At 42.3% G+C, this 13,292-nt stretch overlaps 1 protein-coding gene across 2 annotated transcripts in view; it reads left to right on the top strand.

The window, feature by feature from the left end:
- MTMR10 (myotubularin related protein 10) overlaps nucleotides 1–13,292 on the top strand; it is a 44,562-nt gene that overhangs the window by 2,773 nt on the left and 28,497 nt on the right. The window contains exons 1-4 of one of the 2 annotated variants that reach the window (XM_061179759.1): nucleotides 2,648–2,702; nucleotides 8,976–9,112; nucleotides 10,677–10,749; nucleotides 11,561–11,703. In XM_061179759.1, coding sequence (XP_061035742.1) covers nucleotides 9,101–9,112; nucleotides 10,677–10,749; nucleotides 11,561–11,703 — 228 coding nt within the window. In that variant the 5' untranslated portion in view covers nucleotides 2,648–2,702; nucleotides 8,976–9,100. Of the gene's footprint in view, nucleotides 1–2,647; nucleotides 2,703–8,975; nucleotides 9,113–10,676; nucleotides 10,750–11,560; nucleotides 11,704–13,292 lie in introns of those variants that run through there. The other variant, XM_061179758.1, reaches the window with a different exon arrangement.

The following is a 13,292-nucleotide window of genomic DNA, read 5'->3' as shown; positions in this document are numbered from 1 at the left end:
AGTCTGGATCCCCTGACCCGTGGTAGCTTTTCTTCATTGGCTCCGTGTGTGCATACGTGATGGCTTTGGCACCCAGCATTCTGTTTGCACCTAACCTATTCCTCACAGAACATTTAGTCAATGTTAAATTAGTGTGTCTTTGCCCTCCTTCCCCACCTCTTCTGTTCTTACCTTCCCATCCTGGTCTTCCCACGCTCTTCCTGTTCTTTCTGTCTGACCCCCCCGTCATGGTCTCTGTGCCCTGCTTCACCTCTAACCTCACTAACTCCCGCTAGAACCTCTGTTGCTCCCTTTTCAGCCTGGGAAATGTGGAAGACAAGTGGAGAGTAACTGAAGCATTGGTGATCTATAAGACCTGGGCTGCGCTAGGGCTTTGCCTAAGAGGGCTTCATAATATAGTTCTGGCCTTCATTATAGTCAGAAACCAAGAGAAAACTTGGCCAAGTCACCTGCGGCTTTGCACAGACACGCGAAACAAGGAAGTAATTGTTCAGAGGTATAGTGTTGGATGTTATGCTTTGGCAAAATGCCTTGGGTTCAAGGATATCCTACTTCAGTTGCCCAAAGTTTGAACTTTTAATTCAATAAACAGATGAAAATTGAAACACAAAATCAATTGTTTATTTGCAGTTACCAAGTGCTCTGTTGAACTTAACAAGGCTGAATTTAAAATGATCTTCAGCTTTTATTAAACAAAGAAAACAGAAGAAATTGACTAGGAATTTAACTTAGATTGTGGTTTATGTTAGTAATATTCAGCTTGCCTGGTTCATGAAACTCCTTGAGATGGAGATTGTATCTAATTCAGTTTTGTGGTACCCAGTGTCCAGCATAGTGCATTGAGATGTTGGTTGAGTGAATGACAGTGAAAGGACCCCTCAGACCACCTGCTTAAATTGTTCCCGTAGCCATGCGTGCGTGCGCACATACGCAGACAAACAGACCAACTCTCAGGTTTAGGAGGAAGGGGAAGACTCTTACTTTATGCCATGCGTCTTGCTCTCTCCCAAAGCCACACTTCTCAAGAAAATTGTACCTGAGCCTAGAACTGAAATACAGCACTCTGTCAAAGCACCTGGCCTTTGCCTAGGCTTTCTCTTCATCTTCCCGTCATTACCTGAATCTCATTCTTTAACGACTGTGTTGTGTGTGTAAAATCACCCCAATCCTTTTGAAAAGAGGGAGAGTATGAATTTTAAACTGTGTGTGTGTGTGTGTGTGTTCCAGCATATATTTGTGAGAGCAGGTGTTGCCACACTAAGCTTGTGTCTGTTTGGGTAGCTGCTGGGCTGGTGGATCCGTTCACTGAGCCTGAGTACCTCCTGGGTTCCTGGCTTCATGCTAGCTGGGAAGGTGCTGGAGGAGGAGTGGGCTTGAATCGCAGCAGGGCTGGGGCAAGCTCCATGCTGCCTGTGGACAAGGCAGAAGACTGTGACCTGGACCAGTGGTTCCCAGATTCTAGTCATGGCCTGGCTGGCATCAGATCTGGATGAAGTTTTTATCAGCCCTTGGTCAAATTGAGAAAATTAAGAAAAATGCAACTTTTTTCCATAAAGCTAAATTGATTTGCTTTAAATTCTGAGAATATGTCCTTCCAGCTTCTTTGGTGTAGATATGTTCTTCTATTAGTAGCTGTGACTTTAAAAAAGTTTTTAAGTGAGCTCTTGTGTCAGTTGCCTGAATTATTTTTGTAGTATACCTGATTTGTGGAATCTGAACTGGAAATCACTCCATGAAATTATTGTAATATTATAGGTACAATTTAATGAACACTCACACAGAGAACATCAGTTATTTTATCTGCCTGGAGTCTTTCCACCATCTTCTGAAAAATGCACCCTCTCTCTTCTGACAAATTCTCCTTCCCCATCTCCACCCAGCCCGGGGTTCTCGTGTGGCCAGCAAAGATGATAACCCACCCCCAGACTGCTAGCGTGAGCACAGGCTTGCCTCTGGATGTTTTCAGATTGGTACTGAGGAAAGAGATCCTTTAGCGCCGTCCGTGGCTGAAGCACCAGCAAACTTGTCCAAAAGAATGACGTCACGTGTTGAGAGCGGCAGAGGCAGAACACCGAGGGAGAGTTCTGATGGTCCCGTTTTCCTTGAAGTCCAGCTGACACCAGAGCCACAGAATTTTTCTTTTTGCCAGGCTAGTTCCAGGCATGTTTCTGACACTTTCAACTAAGATCCTTAACTAATATATGATATAGCTTACAGGTTACTCCTCGTGACAGCCCTGTCAGGAAGGTACCAATTTATCTTCCTTTGACAGGTGAGAAAACTATACAAGTCATAAAGGTTAAGTAACTTGCCCAGTGTTGCCCAGCCAGCAGAGGCAGAGCCAGGATTAGGAGCCCGACTCCCAGGCTGTGCCTTTAACCACTAAGCAGCAGGGCCTGCCTGACTGTGCTGACACCAGGGTCCAGATTTATGCTTTGGGGTTGGATAGCGGGTGGGTTGGATGTCGTCCTAGAGGGAGTGCTCTAGGTGAGGTAAAAAGAGCTCTGTCCTCGGCTCTGCCCTTTCCACAGCAGACAGATTTGACCCAGCTTGACAAGCAGCTTTCAAACGATTTCAGCTGCCAGAAAATGGAATGTCTCGGGAGTCAGTGGACTTCCTGTCTCTGGCCGAGCTGAGCAGAGGCTGGTGGAATGCCAACGGCTTTGTCGTGAGGGGATGAGATTTGCAGCGAGTGGGGCTCGGTGGGCTTTCTCTCTCCGGGACATGATTTTTTTTTTTTTTTAATATTTATTTATTTATTTTGGCTGCACCGGGTCTCAGTTGCGGCACCCGGGATCTTCATTGCGACATGTACACGGGATCTAGTTCCCCGACCAGGGACTGAACCCGGGTCCCCTGCATTGGGAGCGCGGAGTCTTACCCAGTGGACCACCAGGGAGGTCCCTGGGACGTGATCTTTTTAGGGATCTGTGGAGTGGGAGGGGGACGGCCTGAAGTGCTGTGGCCACGGCCTGAGTTGATGGTTGAGTGGGTACTGACTGCTCGTTCCGTACTGCTTGGTAGAGGGGGAGCAGCCGAAGAAGAGGGCTCCTGCCCTGAGTCTCAGTTCACTGGCAAGTGCTTCAGTGGAGGAGAGCTGAGGTTGTACAGGCTCAGAGGAAGGGCACCTGAGCCACATTTGGGGAGGGCCTGGCGGTCGGGAGAGGACTTGTGCTCTGCCCGGTGGTGCCCGCTAAGACTCAGCCTCTGTGCACAGGCAGGGGTCAGCTCGGCCCTCCCTCTTCCATCTGCAGTGCCAGCAGCACTTCCATTAGGAGATTAACTAGTAGATCGATAATGAATGCGCTGATTGTCCGAGTCTTTTGTAATCAGATCAGGAAAGGATACGACCTAGGGCCATCCGGAAAATGAAAATAGCCATTGTTGGGCAGCTGTCTTGTTTATTGCATTTTTTTTTTTAACATGTTCACTGTTTGGACCATTTATGTACTACTGTCCTCTGCCTCACTGTACGTCTTATTTCCTCAGCTAGATTGTGAATCCCCTAAAGCAGACTGTCTCTTTCAGGTGTTTTTTGTTTTGGTTTGGTTTTTTGTAGATAGGCTTTAGAGATCCTTGTAGACTGAATTTCGTAGTATTTTAATTCTTAGATACCTTGCTTTTGAAAGACAGAAGGCCTTGTAACTGCTCCTTGGAACCGTGAACGGTGTAACCAACTACGGTGTCTTAGCATTGGGTCTGTGCCTCACCTGGACAACCTTCTTCTGAGGGTTTGGAGCCGTCCATTCCTCCGGCGCCTGTTACAGGACCTCAGGTCACCTCCTTACTCCTGACCTTGCAGCTCCTGCTCAGAAACTCTGCGTGAACCCCCTTAAGGAAAATCCTGCTTAAACCAAAAATAAAATCCAAAGTCTGTAACCTCTGTAGTTTGCTGACACTCACCTTGCTGACCTCTGCACTGTTTCCCAATGTTGATATCTGCTTCACTCAGACCCAGATGCCTTTTTCCTTATTCAGGCCTTTGTTATTGTGATCATGTGTTCTCTCTGTCTTAACCCTCATCTGCCTTCAAGATTTTCCTCTGGTCTCTTCCTGAGGTCTACACTGCTGACCTTCCTCCAGCCCCCATCATGGGTAGCTCTTACTGGACGTGGTACTTGATTCCGTGCTTTTTTGTATCGTGCGTGACCCTGTGAGTACCAGGAGCAGCCTCAGATGTCTTGTGCTCATCTTGTACAGAGTTTCAGCTTCCCTTAGCAACCGTTAGGCCGCTTTAATTCCTGAATTTCTCTGCAGCTCAGGTGACACTTGGACTACCCTGGCTTTAATGTTGGAAGTCCTGCACGCCAGGAGTCCCCAGTCCCAGGCTGTCTGGGATGGTCACTCACTGAATGTAAAGCCACAGACTGAGCTATGCCTTGGGCCTCTGCACATTCCGTAGGTTAATTAGCTACTGTGTACAGTGAGGCTTTGTCTTAAACTATTTTTCAAGCTAAAATTTATGGGAAAAATTATTTTAATTCATCAAACATGTATTGACTTTCTAAATGTGTAAGGTATTATGAAAGATAATGTGGCATAATTTTTGGTTCTCAGGGAGTTAAAAACTTCCCTAGCTATACCATTTGGAGACTTATTAATTTTAATTATATTTCCTTTCTTATTTATCTTTACAGATGAAAGGGTTCTTGAGAAAACAAACTTTGATGATTTGTTGATTCCTTCCCAGGTTATAGTAGAACGTCTTGGCCCATCATCTTCTAGTTTAGACAGTTTTTTCTCTGGTGCTTTTTGCATACCCTGCACTGAAGCTCGCTTCCTGCTTTTTCTTTCGTGCGGCCCCCGTCGCTTCCTGCCTGTGGTGTGCTGGCAAGTGCCCGGTGCTGAGGGTCCTCCCACGTGGCTGGCAGCACACCGCCCTCCTGCCGGAAAAGCCCAGGAGGACAGTCTCTGGGAGCTTTGAAGCTTCAGTTCTGAGTTTCCTCCTCAAGGTCACTAATTTAAAACGTAGCAAGAACCGTCTGGTCGCTCTTCTGTTTCTGCATCTGTCCCCTCTGGGAAGAGGCACTCTGAATCCCCTGTTTCTCTCCCACCTGTGAGGTGGTTTCCTGGCCCACAGGACTGCAGTTCGTGCCTGGCAGTAGCTGAGGACAGTTCCTACCCAGGGTTCCCTCTTTTTTTATAAAGTATGAGCAGAAAATTGTTCTGTGAGCAGAGAGCCGTGCTGCATGATCCATGTATTTTATAGAGTGGTTCCATGTGAACAAAATTTAGTGTCATCAACTAAAACTCAAGCCAGGTTAACTTGGCGCTTGTTTTATTACATGCTTGTGATAATAAGAAGTCCCAGTTCAGCATCTCCCTGGAAGTGCCCTCCTTTTCTTCTTGCCCTCCATCCCACTCTACTTCTTCTATCCCACAGGCTCATTTCCACTCTCCACTCAGAAAGCTATGTAACAGTTTTCCTTCAAAGACCATAGCCCAGTGGGTCCCTATTTTACTGTTGTTGTTGTTGTTTCGTATATTTCTTGTCCATTTTCTTTTCTTTAGTAGTTTTATTTTTAAATAAACTTGGATTTGTAAAAGGGTACAGATAGTTAACACATACTCTTCACCCAGCTTCCCCTAATGTTAATATCTTATAACCCCGATAAATTTAGCTGAACTAAGAAACTAACAGTACTATTAACTAAGCTGCAAGTTTTATTGACATTTCCCTAGTTTTTTCACTAATGGCCATTATTTTAGCGCCCCTGCCAGGACACCATGTCTCCCTAGTCTCCAGCCAATGACAGTTTCTCCATCTTTACTGATGGATGATGAATTCTTTCATCTTGGCTCCTCTATCCTTTTGAAATGTTCTTCTTCTCTCTCTGTCTCTCTGTCTCTCTCTCTCTCCCCCACCCCCATTCCCCCCTCTTTTTCCCTTCCCTACTTTCTGGCATTCTGGAACTATCAGAAGCTCCGGATTCAATATGTCTTTCCTCTGCCCCAGCCCTGGAGTCAAACATTTCTCCAGTGAGTCCTGGTTCCTTTTTTTGGAGAATGGTATTTAAATACCAAGATCTGAGTGCTGAATGTGGTTTGTTACTGGAGGCGTTTTCAGGAGACAGAGTAGAAAATAAACACGTGCACACTAAGCCATGTATACACACACCTCCCTTTGTTTCTTTACCTCTCCATCTTTGTATATATTAAGATATACCTGAGTTTATACCGATGTCTCAGACTCTAATCTAACCCCACAGAGTTCATTCACAGATTTGTGCTTAATTTTGCTTTTTTATGATGGAGAATGGGGAGCAGAGCAGTTATGCCTGGATTTCCAGCTTCACTTCTGCTGAGTGCTGCAGCTTATTGGTGAGAAAGGAATCTTTTGACCTGACTGTGGCAGACACATTCTGGGGGAAGGTTGTGGTTCCTCAGTGCTGCTGAGCAGGGCTCCCGAGCTCTGAGGGCACCGTACCATTGCAGGTGGAAAGTGCCTTTCCTCTGACAGGATGTGCCTGAGTGCTTCTTCCAAGGCTTGTTTCACATAATGTTAAGAGTTGTCACTTAAGTGACCATCTCTAGCACAGAGCTGGGCAAGCTTTTCCTTTGAAGTCCCAGACAGTAAATGTTTGAGAGTTTTCAGGCCGTGAGGTCTCTGGTTGCAAGTACTTAGCTCTGCCTTTGTCCCGTGGAAGCAGTCATAGACGGTACACAAATGAATAAGCATGGATAGGTTTCAGTAAAGCTTTATTTACAAAAACCAGGGGGCTGCATCTGGGTTGGCCAAGCCCTTGGACCCATTAAATGCCTTCTCCTCCTTTTATCTTTGTCACATTCTCGCTGCCTTTGTGGACTGGATATGTTACATCTGTGCCCTTGGTAAGAGAGTCGGGTTGGTGGAGAAGTGCTGCCCGAGCACGTGCATCATAAACGCGGTTGGCTGACGGCACTAGTGTGGCCGCGTGTCCTGTCCCACAAGCCCTCCATCTCTTCCTTTCCACTGGTAGATTTTGCAGCTCTCTGTGCGTGTGGTAGGCAAGCAGGGGTGGCTCTGGGACAGTTTTCTGACTTCATGTGCATTTACCCTCCAGCACTTATCTCCTGACCCTCTTGGCGCGTGACCGTGTTACATCACTGGTTTCTGTCTGTCTGGAACCGCTCCTGCTCCATTGATGGTGCTGGTCAGGTGGACCCAGAGCAGTGAATTGGTTCATTCACTTGGGTGTTCAGCACTCATTGACCAGGCCCCTGCCCCATGCTGAGCCTTTGCCTTGCAACTAAAATGTCAGCATCAGAGAAAAACCAGTCCGTTTTCTACCCTCATGGGGCATGTGATCCTGAGGGTGAGACAGGCAATGATTTTTTTTTTTTTAATTTATTTTTATTTTTGGCTGTGTTGGGACTTCGTTTCTGTGCGAGGGCTCTCTCTAGTTGCGGCGAGCAGGGGCCACTCTTCATCGCGGTGCGCGGGCCTCTCACTGTCACGGCCTCTCTTGTTGCGGAGCACAGGCTCCAGATGCACAGGCTCAGTAGTTGTGGCTCACGGGCCCAGTTGCTCCGCGGCATGTGGGATCTTCCCAGACCAGGGCTCGAACCCGTGTCCCCTGCATTGGCAGGCAGATTCTCAACCACTGTGCCACCAGGGAAGCCCAGTGATTTTGAAATATGTAGAGTATGCATAATTGCACCTGTGGTCAATGCTGGGAATTACAGGTAAATGATGCTGTGATTGAGGGAGTTAATCTAGGCACGCAGAGTTTTCAAGGCATTCCTGAGAAAGCGATTGGGCTGAGGCAGAAAGAAAGCATATTCCAGGAAATGGGCACAGCATGTGCGAAGACCCCATGGATCTTCACAGTCCGGCCCCTGAGAGGGACTAAAAGGCCAGTGTGGCTGGAGAGGGAGGATGAGGACAGCGGTGGGGCTCAGGGTGCGGGGGGTGGGGAGGAGGGCGGGAGGCCATGTGGAGGAGGCTTGTCTGCAGAAGAGACAATCACTCCATTGGTCTGAGCCGAGAATTTGACATGAGCACGTTTGAATTTAATCCTTAAGTAAATGTTAGGGTTCTGTTCTTAAAACTCATCTTGTGCATTTAAGAACTTTGAATAAAAGTTATTTTTGCAGTTCAAATTTATTATAACATTTAAGAGAGAGGATTGTTTTGAGACTCTAGTTGCGCTCTGTGAATTGGTGGGTGTTTGGGGCTTGTCAGCAACGGTTCTGTCCATCACTGTTAGAGGTGTTTCTACTGACAGAAATAGGCAAAGTAGCTCAGTACCCTAACTCTTCTACCATGGACCCTAGAGAATGATTACTTAAAAACGTCCCTGGGTCTGGTTGCATTTTAGAACTTGAAATTAAGGATTAATGGTGACCAAGCTTTAAATCAATTGCAGAAAATTATTCTCTTCAAAGAACATTAAAACTTTTGTTTTAGTTTCTTATTTATTTCTTTAGTCTTCCCTTTTAACTCTAAAACTATATTTTAAAGTTTTATTGCCAGCTAAGTTATAATGTGAGTGCTGAGGGAAATTCAGTTTGTCTTTATGAAATATATTTTAAAATAAATAGATTGCATTATTAATTTTGAGGTTAATACTGCACTGTTTCTCATACTGAACTGTCTTAGGAAGGAATCGAAGATATCGGTTTGGGAGATCAAGTCACATGTTAATAAAATACAAATATCCCATCAAGTAATACTCTGAAGGAGACAGTGCAGCTTATTTCTTCTCCAGGGCACCTTTCGGTAAATAAATGAGAGACAGCATGGCATAGTAAAGAATGCAGACTCCAGCTCAGCCCTTCTGGTTGAACCATCTCAGACCCTTAAGCTCTTTGTGCTTCAGTTTCTGTGTCTTACAAATGGAGTACGATGCCCCATTGTGACTGTTACCCATGTGAGGTCCTGGTTCAGTGTTTCTTCTTATCATCATGAAATCTTCCTTCTAGGTCACACAGCGACTGTTGACATTTTATGGTGTGGTTGTAGCTAACACAATGATATGTTTCTTTTTGTAAAGGAGAAATTGTCGTAAATGAAGTCAATTTTGTGAGAAAATGCATCGCATCGGACACAAGTCAATACGATTTGTGGGGAAAACTGATATGCAGTAACTTCAAAATTTCCTTTATTACGGATAATCCAATGCCATTACAGGTGTGTTTGATTTGTATGCTGTTTAATCGTATCAGGGCTTTTGACTCTAAGCAGTACGTATTATCAATATTATATAAAGCACAGATATGGAAAAATTATAATAAAATTATTAATAAGTGATTAATATAAGGTTGGGAATGTATTATATTAAAATTCAAAATAAAGTTTAAGGAGAATGTTGAGACTTGAGGAGTATAATTAGTGAGATGGTTTTAAGTCACATTGCTGTGTTTATCCTCTGTGATCTTTGCTTATATATCCTTTTCAATAAAGGAGTTATTATTTCCTTCTAAATCTTTTAACCTATCTATAAAAACAAAGATATCCTTTTTTACTACTCATAAAGAGAAAAAATTATATAGCAAATAATTTCATAGATGCTGCACATTTTACATATTTTATAGTATCTTTAACTAGTATTTTTCCAAAAAAGTCAAATTCTCATTTCAGATTTCTAGTAGTTAGAATGAAGAAAAATATTGATAAAGTTTTTCTTTAATAACCCTCTTGCTATTTTATATTCTTACTGGAAAACAACAGTTCCATATAATTTGAGTTTTCAAAAAGTCAGTCATTCGTTTGCCTAACTTAAAAATCCTGGACTTTTCCTCAACTTCTGTTTTCTGTTTTGATTTGTAAAGTGTTATATATACACTTTTACTCCCTAGACCTTTATTTGTAATAGTAATATTTGGATGTTAACTCTAAACTTTTGACTGAAGTACGTAACTGTGGATAAGTGTATTTCAATCTATTGCAATCTGTAGGTATATTTAGACTAAATTTAAGGCATTTACAGATACCCAGTATGTAGAGACACTAGCTTATTTGGCTGTAAACTTGGGTTTTTCCTATTATTTTTGGCTTTATTTCGATCTTTGGCCCCAGATTTCACTATAAATGAGACCCATGTACCTGGAATAGCTTAAATCCAATACCACTAATAGGAAAAATAAGCCAGTGCCCTACCAACAGAAGGTTAATAGCATCAACAATGTCCTTAGTCTGAAAGTGTGTATAAAAAATGGGTTTAAAAAGTAAGCTGTAGTTTGACTAAAGATTTTTATTTCGAGTAGACTTTCTGCTCTAAAAAGTTATTTTCTGCTCTAAAATCTCCATTGTGAAAATCAAGCCATGATTTTACCTATTAAAATCTGATGACTTTGGAGCCCCTTTTTTTTATTATTTTAGTGACTGTTTAACCAGAACTAGATATGCAAGTGTTTGCCTGTGAAGTGATTGACAGTGTAATATTACATATCCTGTATGTTATAATGACATTGTAATATATAACTTGACTTAATTTTATTGTTTAAAATGTGGGGAGAAAGGTGGAGAGAATGTGAACACAGTATGTGTTTCTCTCTTCCTCCCCTTACTTTCCTACTGAAGTGTGTTCTGTGATAACTACCGCCTTAGAATTGTCATAGCTGCACAGGCAAAAGCTTTTGTTCTTTTTAGAGATTGTCATCGCAATTTCTCATCACACCTAAAAGTAAGGCTCATATTACCATCATGAAGTTATTGGGAAAATAATTAACATGAATGTATTTTTTTATTTCAGAAATTCCATTATAGAAACCTTCTTCTTGGTGAACATGATGTCCCTTTAACATGTATTGAGCAAATAGTCACAGGTATGTATTATTCTTCACTCAGCCCCTAAAAGCTGGTTCTACTCGGGAATTCTTGCTTGAAGAGTTACACCTCTCAAATACTTGGGCTAGAGTTTTATTTCTGTAGGTTTTTTGCTTTTTCCTTTTTTTTTTTTTTTTTGAGTCCCAGGAAAATTAATGGAAAGGAAATCAATAAATTATTTTTAAATGGAGATATAAAATATATGGCTTTTTAAAAATATTTATTCATTTGTTTGTTTATTTATTTATTTTTGGCTGCGTTGGGTCTTCGTTGCTGCGTGCAGGCTTTCTCTAGTTGCAGCCAGCGGGGGCTAGCTACTCTTTGTTGCGGTGTGCAGGCTTCTCATTGCAGCGGCTTCTCTTGTTGCGGAGCACGGGCTCTAGGTGCACGGGCTTCAGTAGTTGTGGCACGCGGGCTTAGTTGCTCCATGACATGTGGGATCTTCCCGGACCAGGGATCGAACCCGTGTCCTCTGCATTGGCAGGCGGATTCTTAACCACTGTGCCACCAGGGAAGTCCCAAAATATATGGCTTTTTATATTTTCTAGTATTTGTCCTCTTTTTAATTAAAATTTTAATCATTAAATATAGATGGTGGTGGTTTTGTGCAAAGAAATATCTTTAATATCGTCAAAAGCAAAGTTAAACCTGATCCCCCAAAGTTCTAGGAATTATACACAAATATGAAAGATTCTAGAGAAGCAGAACTGAGTGGTGGGTGACCTTCTGATTGTTTTCAGAAAGAATTTGTTAAAGTGTACTAAAGAGTGAATATCAAGAAAGAAATTTTTTTATTTTTTTATTTTTCAGTAAATGACCACAAAAGGAAGCAGAAAGTCCTGGGCCCAAACCAGAAGCTGAAATTTAATCCAACAGAGTTAATTATTTACTGTAAAGATTTCAGAATTGTGAGATTTCGCTTTGATGAATCAGGTCCTGAAAGTGCCAAAAAGGTAATCCTGTTAAGTTTTATCATGGGTTTTGCACTATATTTACCAGTTGCAGTTCTGTATGGAAGTTCTCATTTCTCAGTTGCTCAATTTTTTGGTTTTTTTAGGGAAAGTTATCTCCTTATGTAAAGTCAAAGCCAGGAACGTTAATAGAACTGTTTCCTTGGACTAGTTTATGGCTGCTTTAAAGTATTCTATGTAATTTTTTAATCAGCTCCTAAAATATGAAAAGCTGTCATGCATATCTTTTACATTAAGACCATTACCAGCCATTTTTTCCTTGGTTAAAAAGATTAAAAAGATGGTGATGTATTGTAATTGAGGTTTGTAAGACTTTTAATTCAGTACCTCAGAGCTTTATCAACAAACGAAAAGCTAGGCTTAGGTTACATAAGGGTTAGGTAAATGTGTAGTTATCGGAGGGGCCTAATAAATATTAGTGCTTTAGAGAAATTTAATGAATTAATTTGAGTGATATTCCACACAGGCGGCTAAAAGCTAGGGACTTTTTAATTGGGTTGTTTTTCCCCTGCCTTCCGGGGAATGTTTATTGCAAACTCGTGGAGTAAGATTCAAGGGCAGAAATTCCTCCTTCTTTGATTCCAGATTTTGGGTTTAGCAGAGGAGTGAAGCTGGTGGTCCTAAAGCCCCCCGGGCCAGTCTATGGTTCAGCAAATGCAGAGAATAGTAACAGAATCTCCAGGAGAATGTATCTCATGTATCAGGAATAGAGGAACGATGAGGGAGCTTTTGTGCCACCAAAAAGGGGTGCATTTGTTTTCCATGGTCAGTAGACTTACTGCAGTAAATTTTCTGTTGATATCAAAATGTGGTTGTCAGAAAGATCTTAAGGCAGCTGTCTTCTTATGGTTTGGTGAGGAGGTGATAGATTTATTTTTAGAACCAGAGTCAACAGTTTCTTTATAGGAGGGCAAACAGGAAATGAATGTCTGAAAATGTCTGACCATTGCAGCCAGGTTATGTAGCAGAATGGTGGTGGGATCTATGGCTAAACATTTTCAGGTAGAGTGTGTATAACTACTTTCTTCATGCTGCAGGATGGGAAATTCAGCTAGATAACTTTTAAGGCTACTTTTAGCCGTTCAATTCTGCAGTTTGTGATGTTGGCATTTTACTAATTTGAGATGCCTATTCTTATGTAGAAAGACTTTAGAATGAATTAGGTAGTAGACTGCATATAAAATAGTTTAGCCAAGTTACTTTCTTGAACTCAGATATAGTTGTAATTTAATCAGAGCATCAGGAATCTGCTTGTGAAAACGTTACCTTCAGGATGTGTATCATTTCAAGAATAGGGACACCATGGAACTTAGGAGATGGTGTTAGGACACGATATTTTTAAAATAAGAAATTGATACAGTGGCCCAATATTCTTTTAGAAAGTTGATATCTCTCCCATTCTCTCCTCTATTTTTCAGATGACAGTATTTCAGTCATTGCAAAGCATAATTATCTGGCTCGTTCTTGCACCATCTAGAGTACTTGTTGGTCATGTTTGATGTGTGAGGCAGTGCGCTAAGTTTAGTTGAGGAGATAAAGCATGAACAAATGAAAACAACAGTACAAAGTAG

The sequence above is a fragment of the Eubalaena glacialis genome, chromosome 2 (genome assembly GCF_028564815.1).
Source record: "Eubalaena glacialis isolate mEubGla1 chromosome 2, mEubGla1.1.hap2.+ XY, whole genome shotgun sequence".
NCBI classification, from domain to species: Eukaryota; Metazoa; Chordata; class Mammalia; order Artiodactyla; family Balaenidae; genus Eubalaena; species Eubalaena glacialis.
Note: the sequence above shows the minus strand (reverse complement) of the source record. Positions and strands in the feature narration are given on the sequence as shown.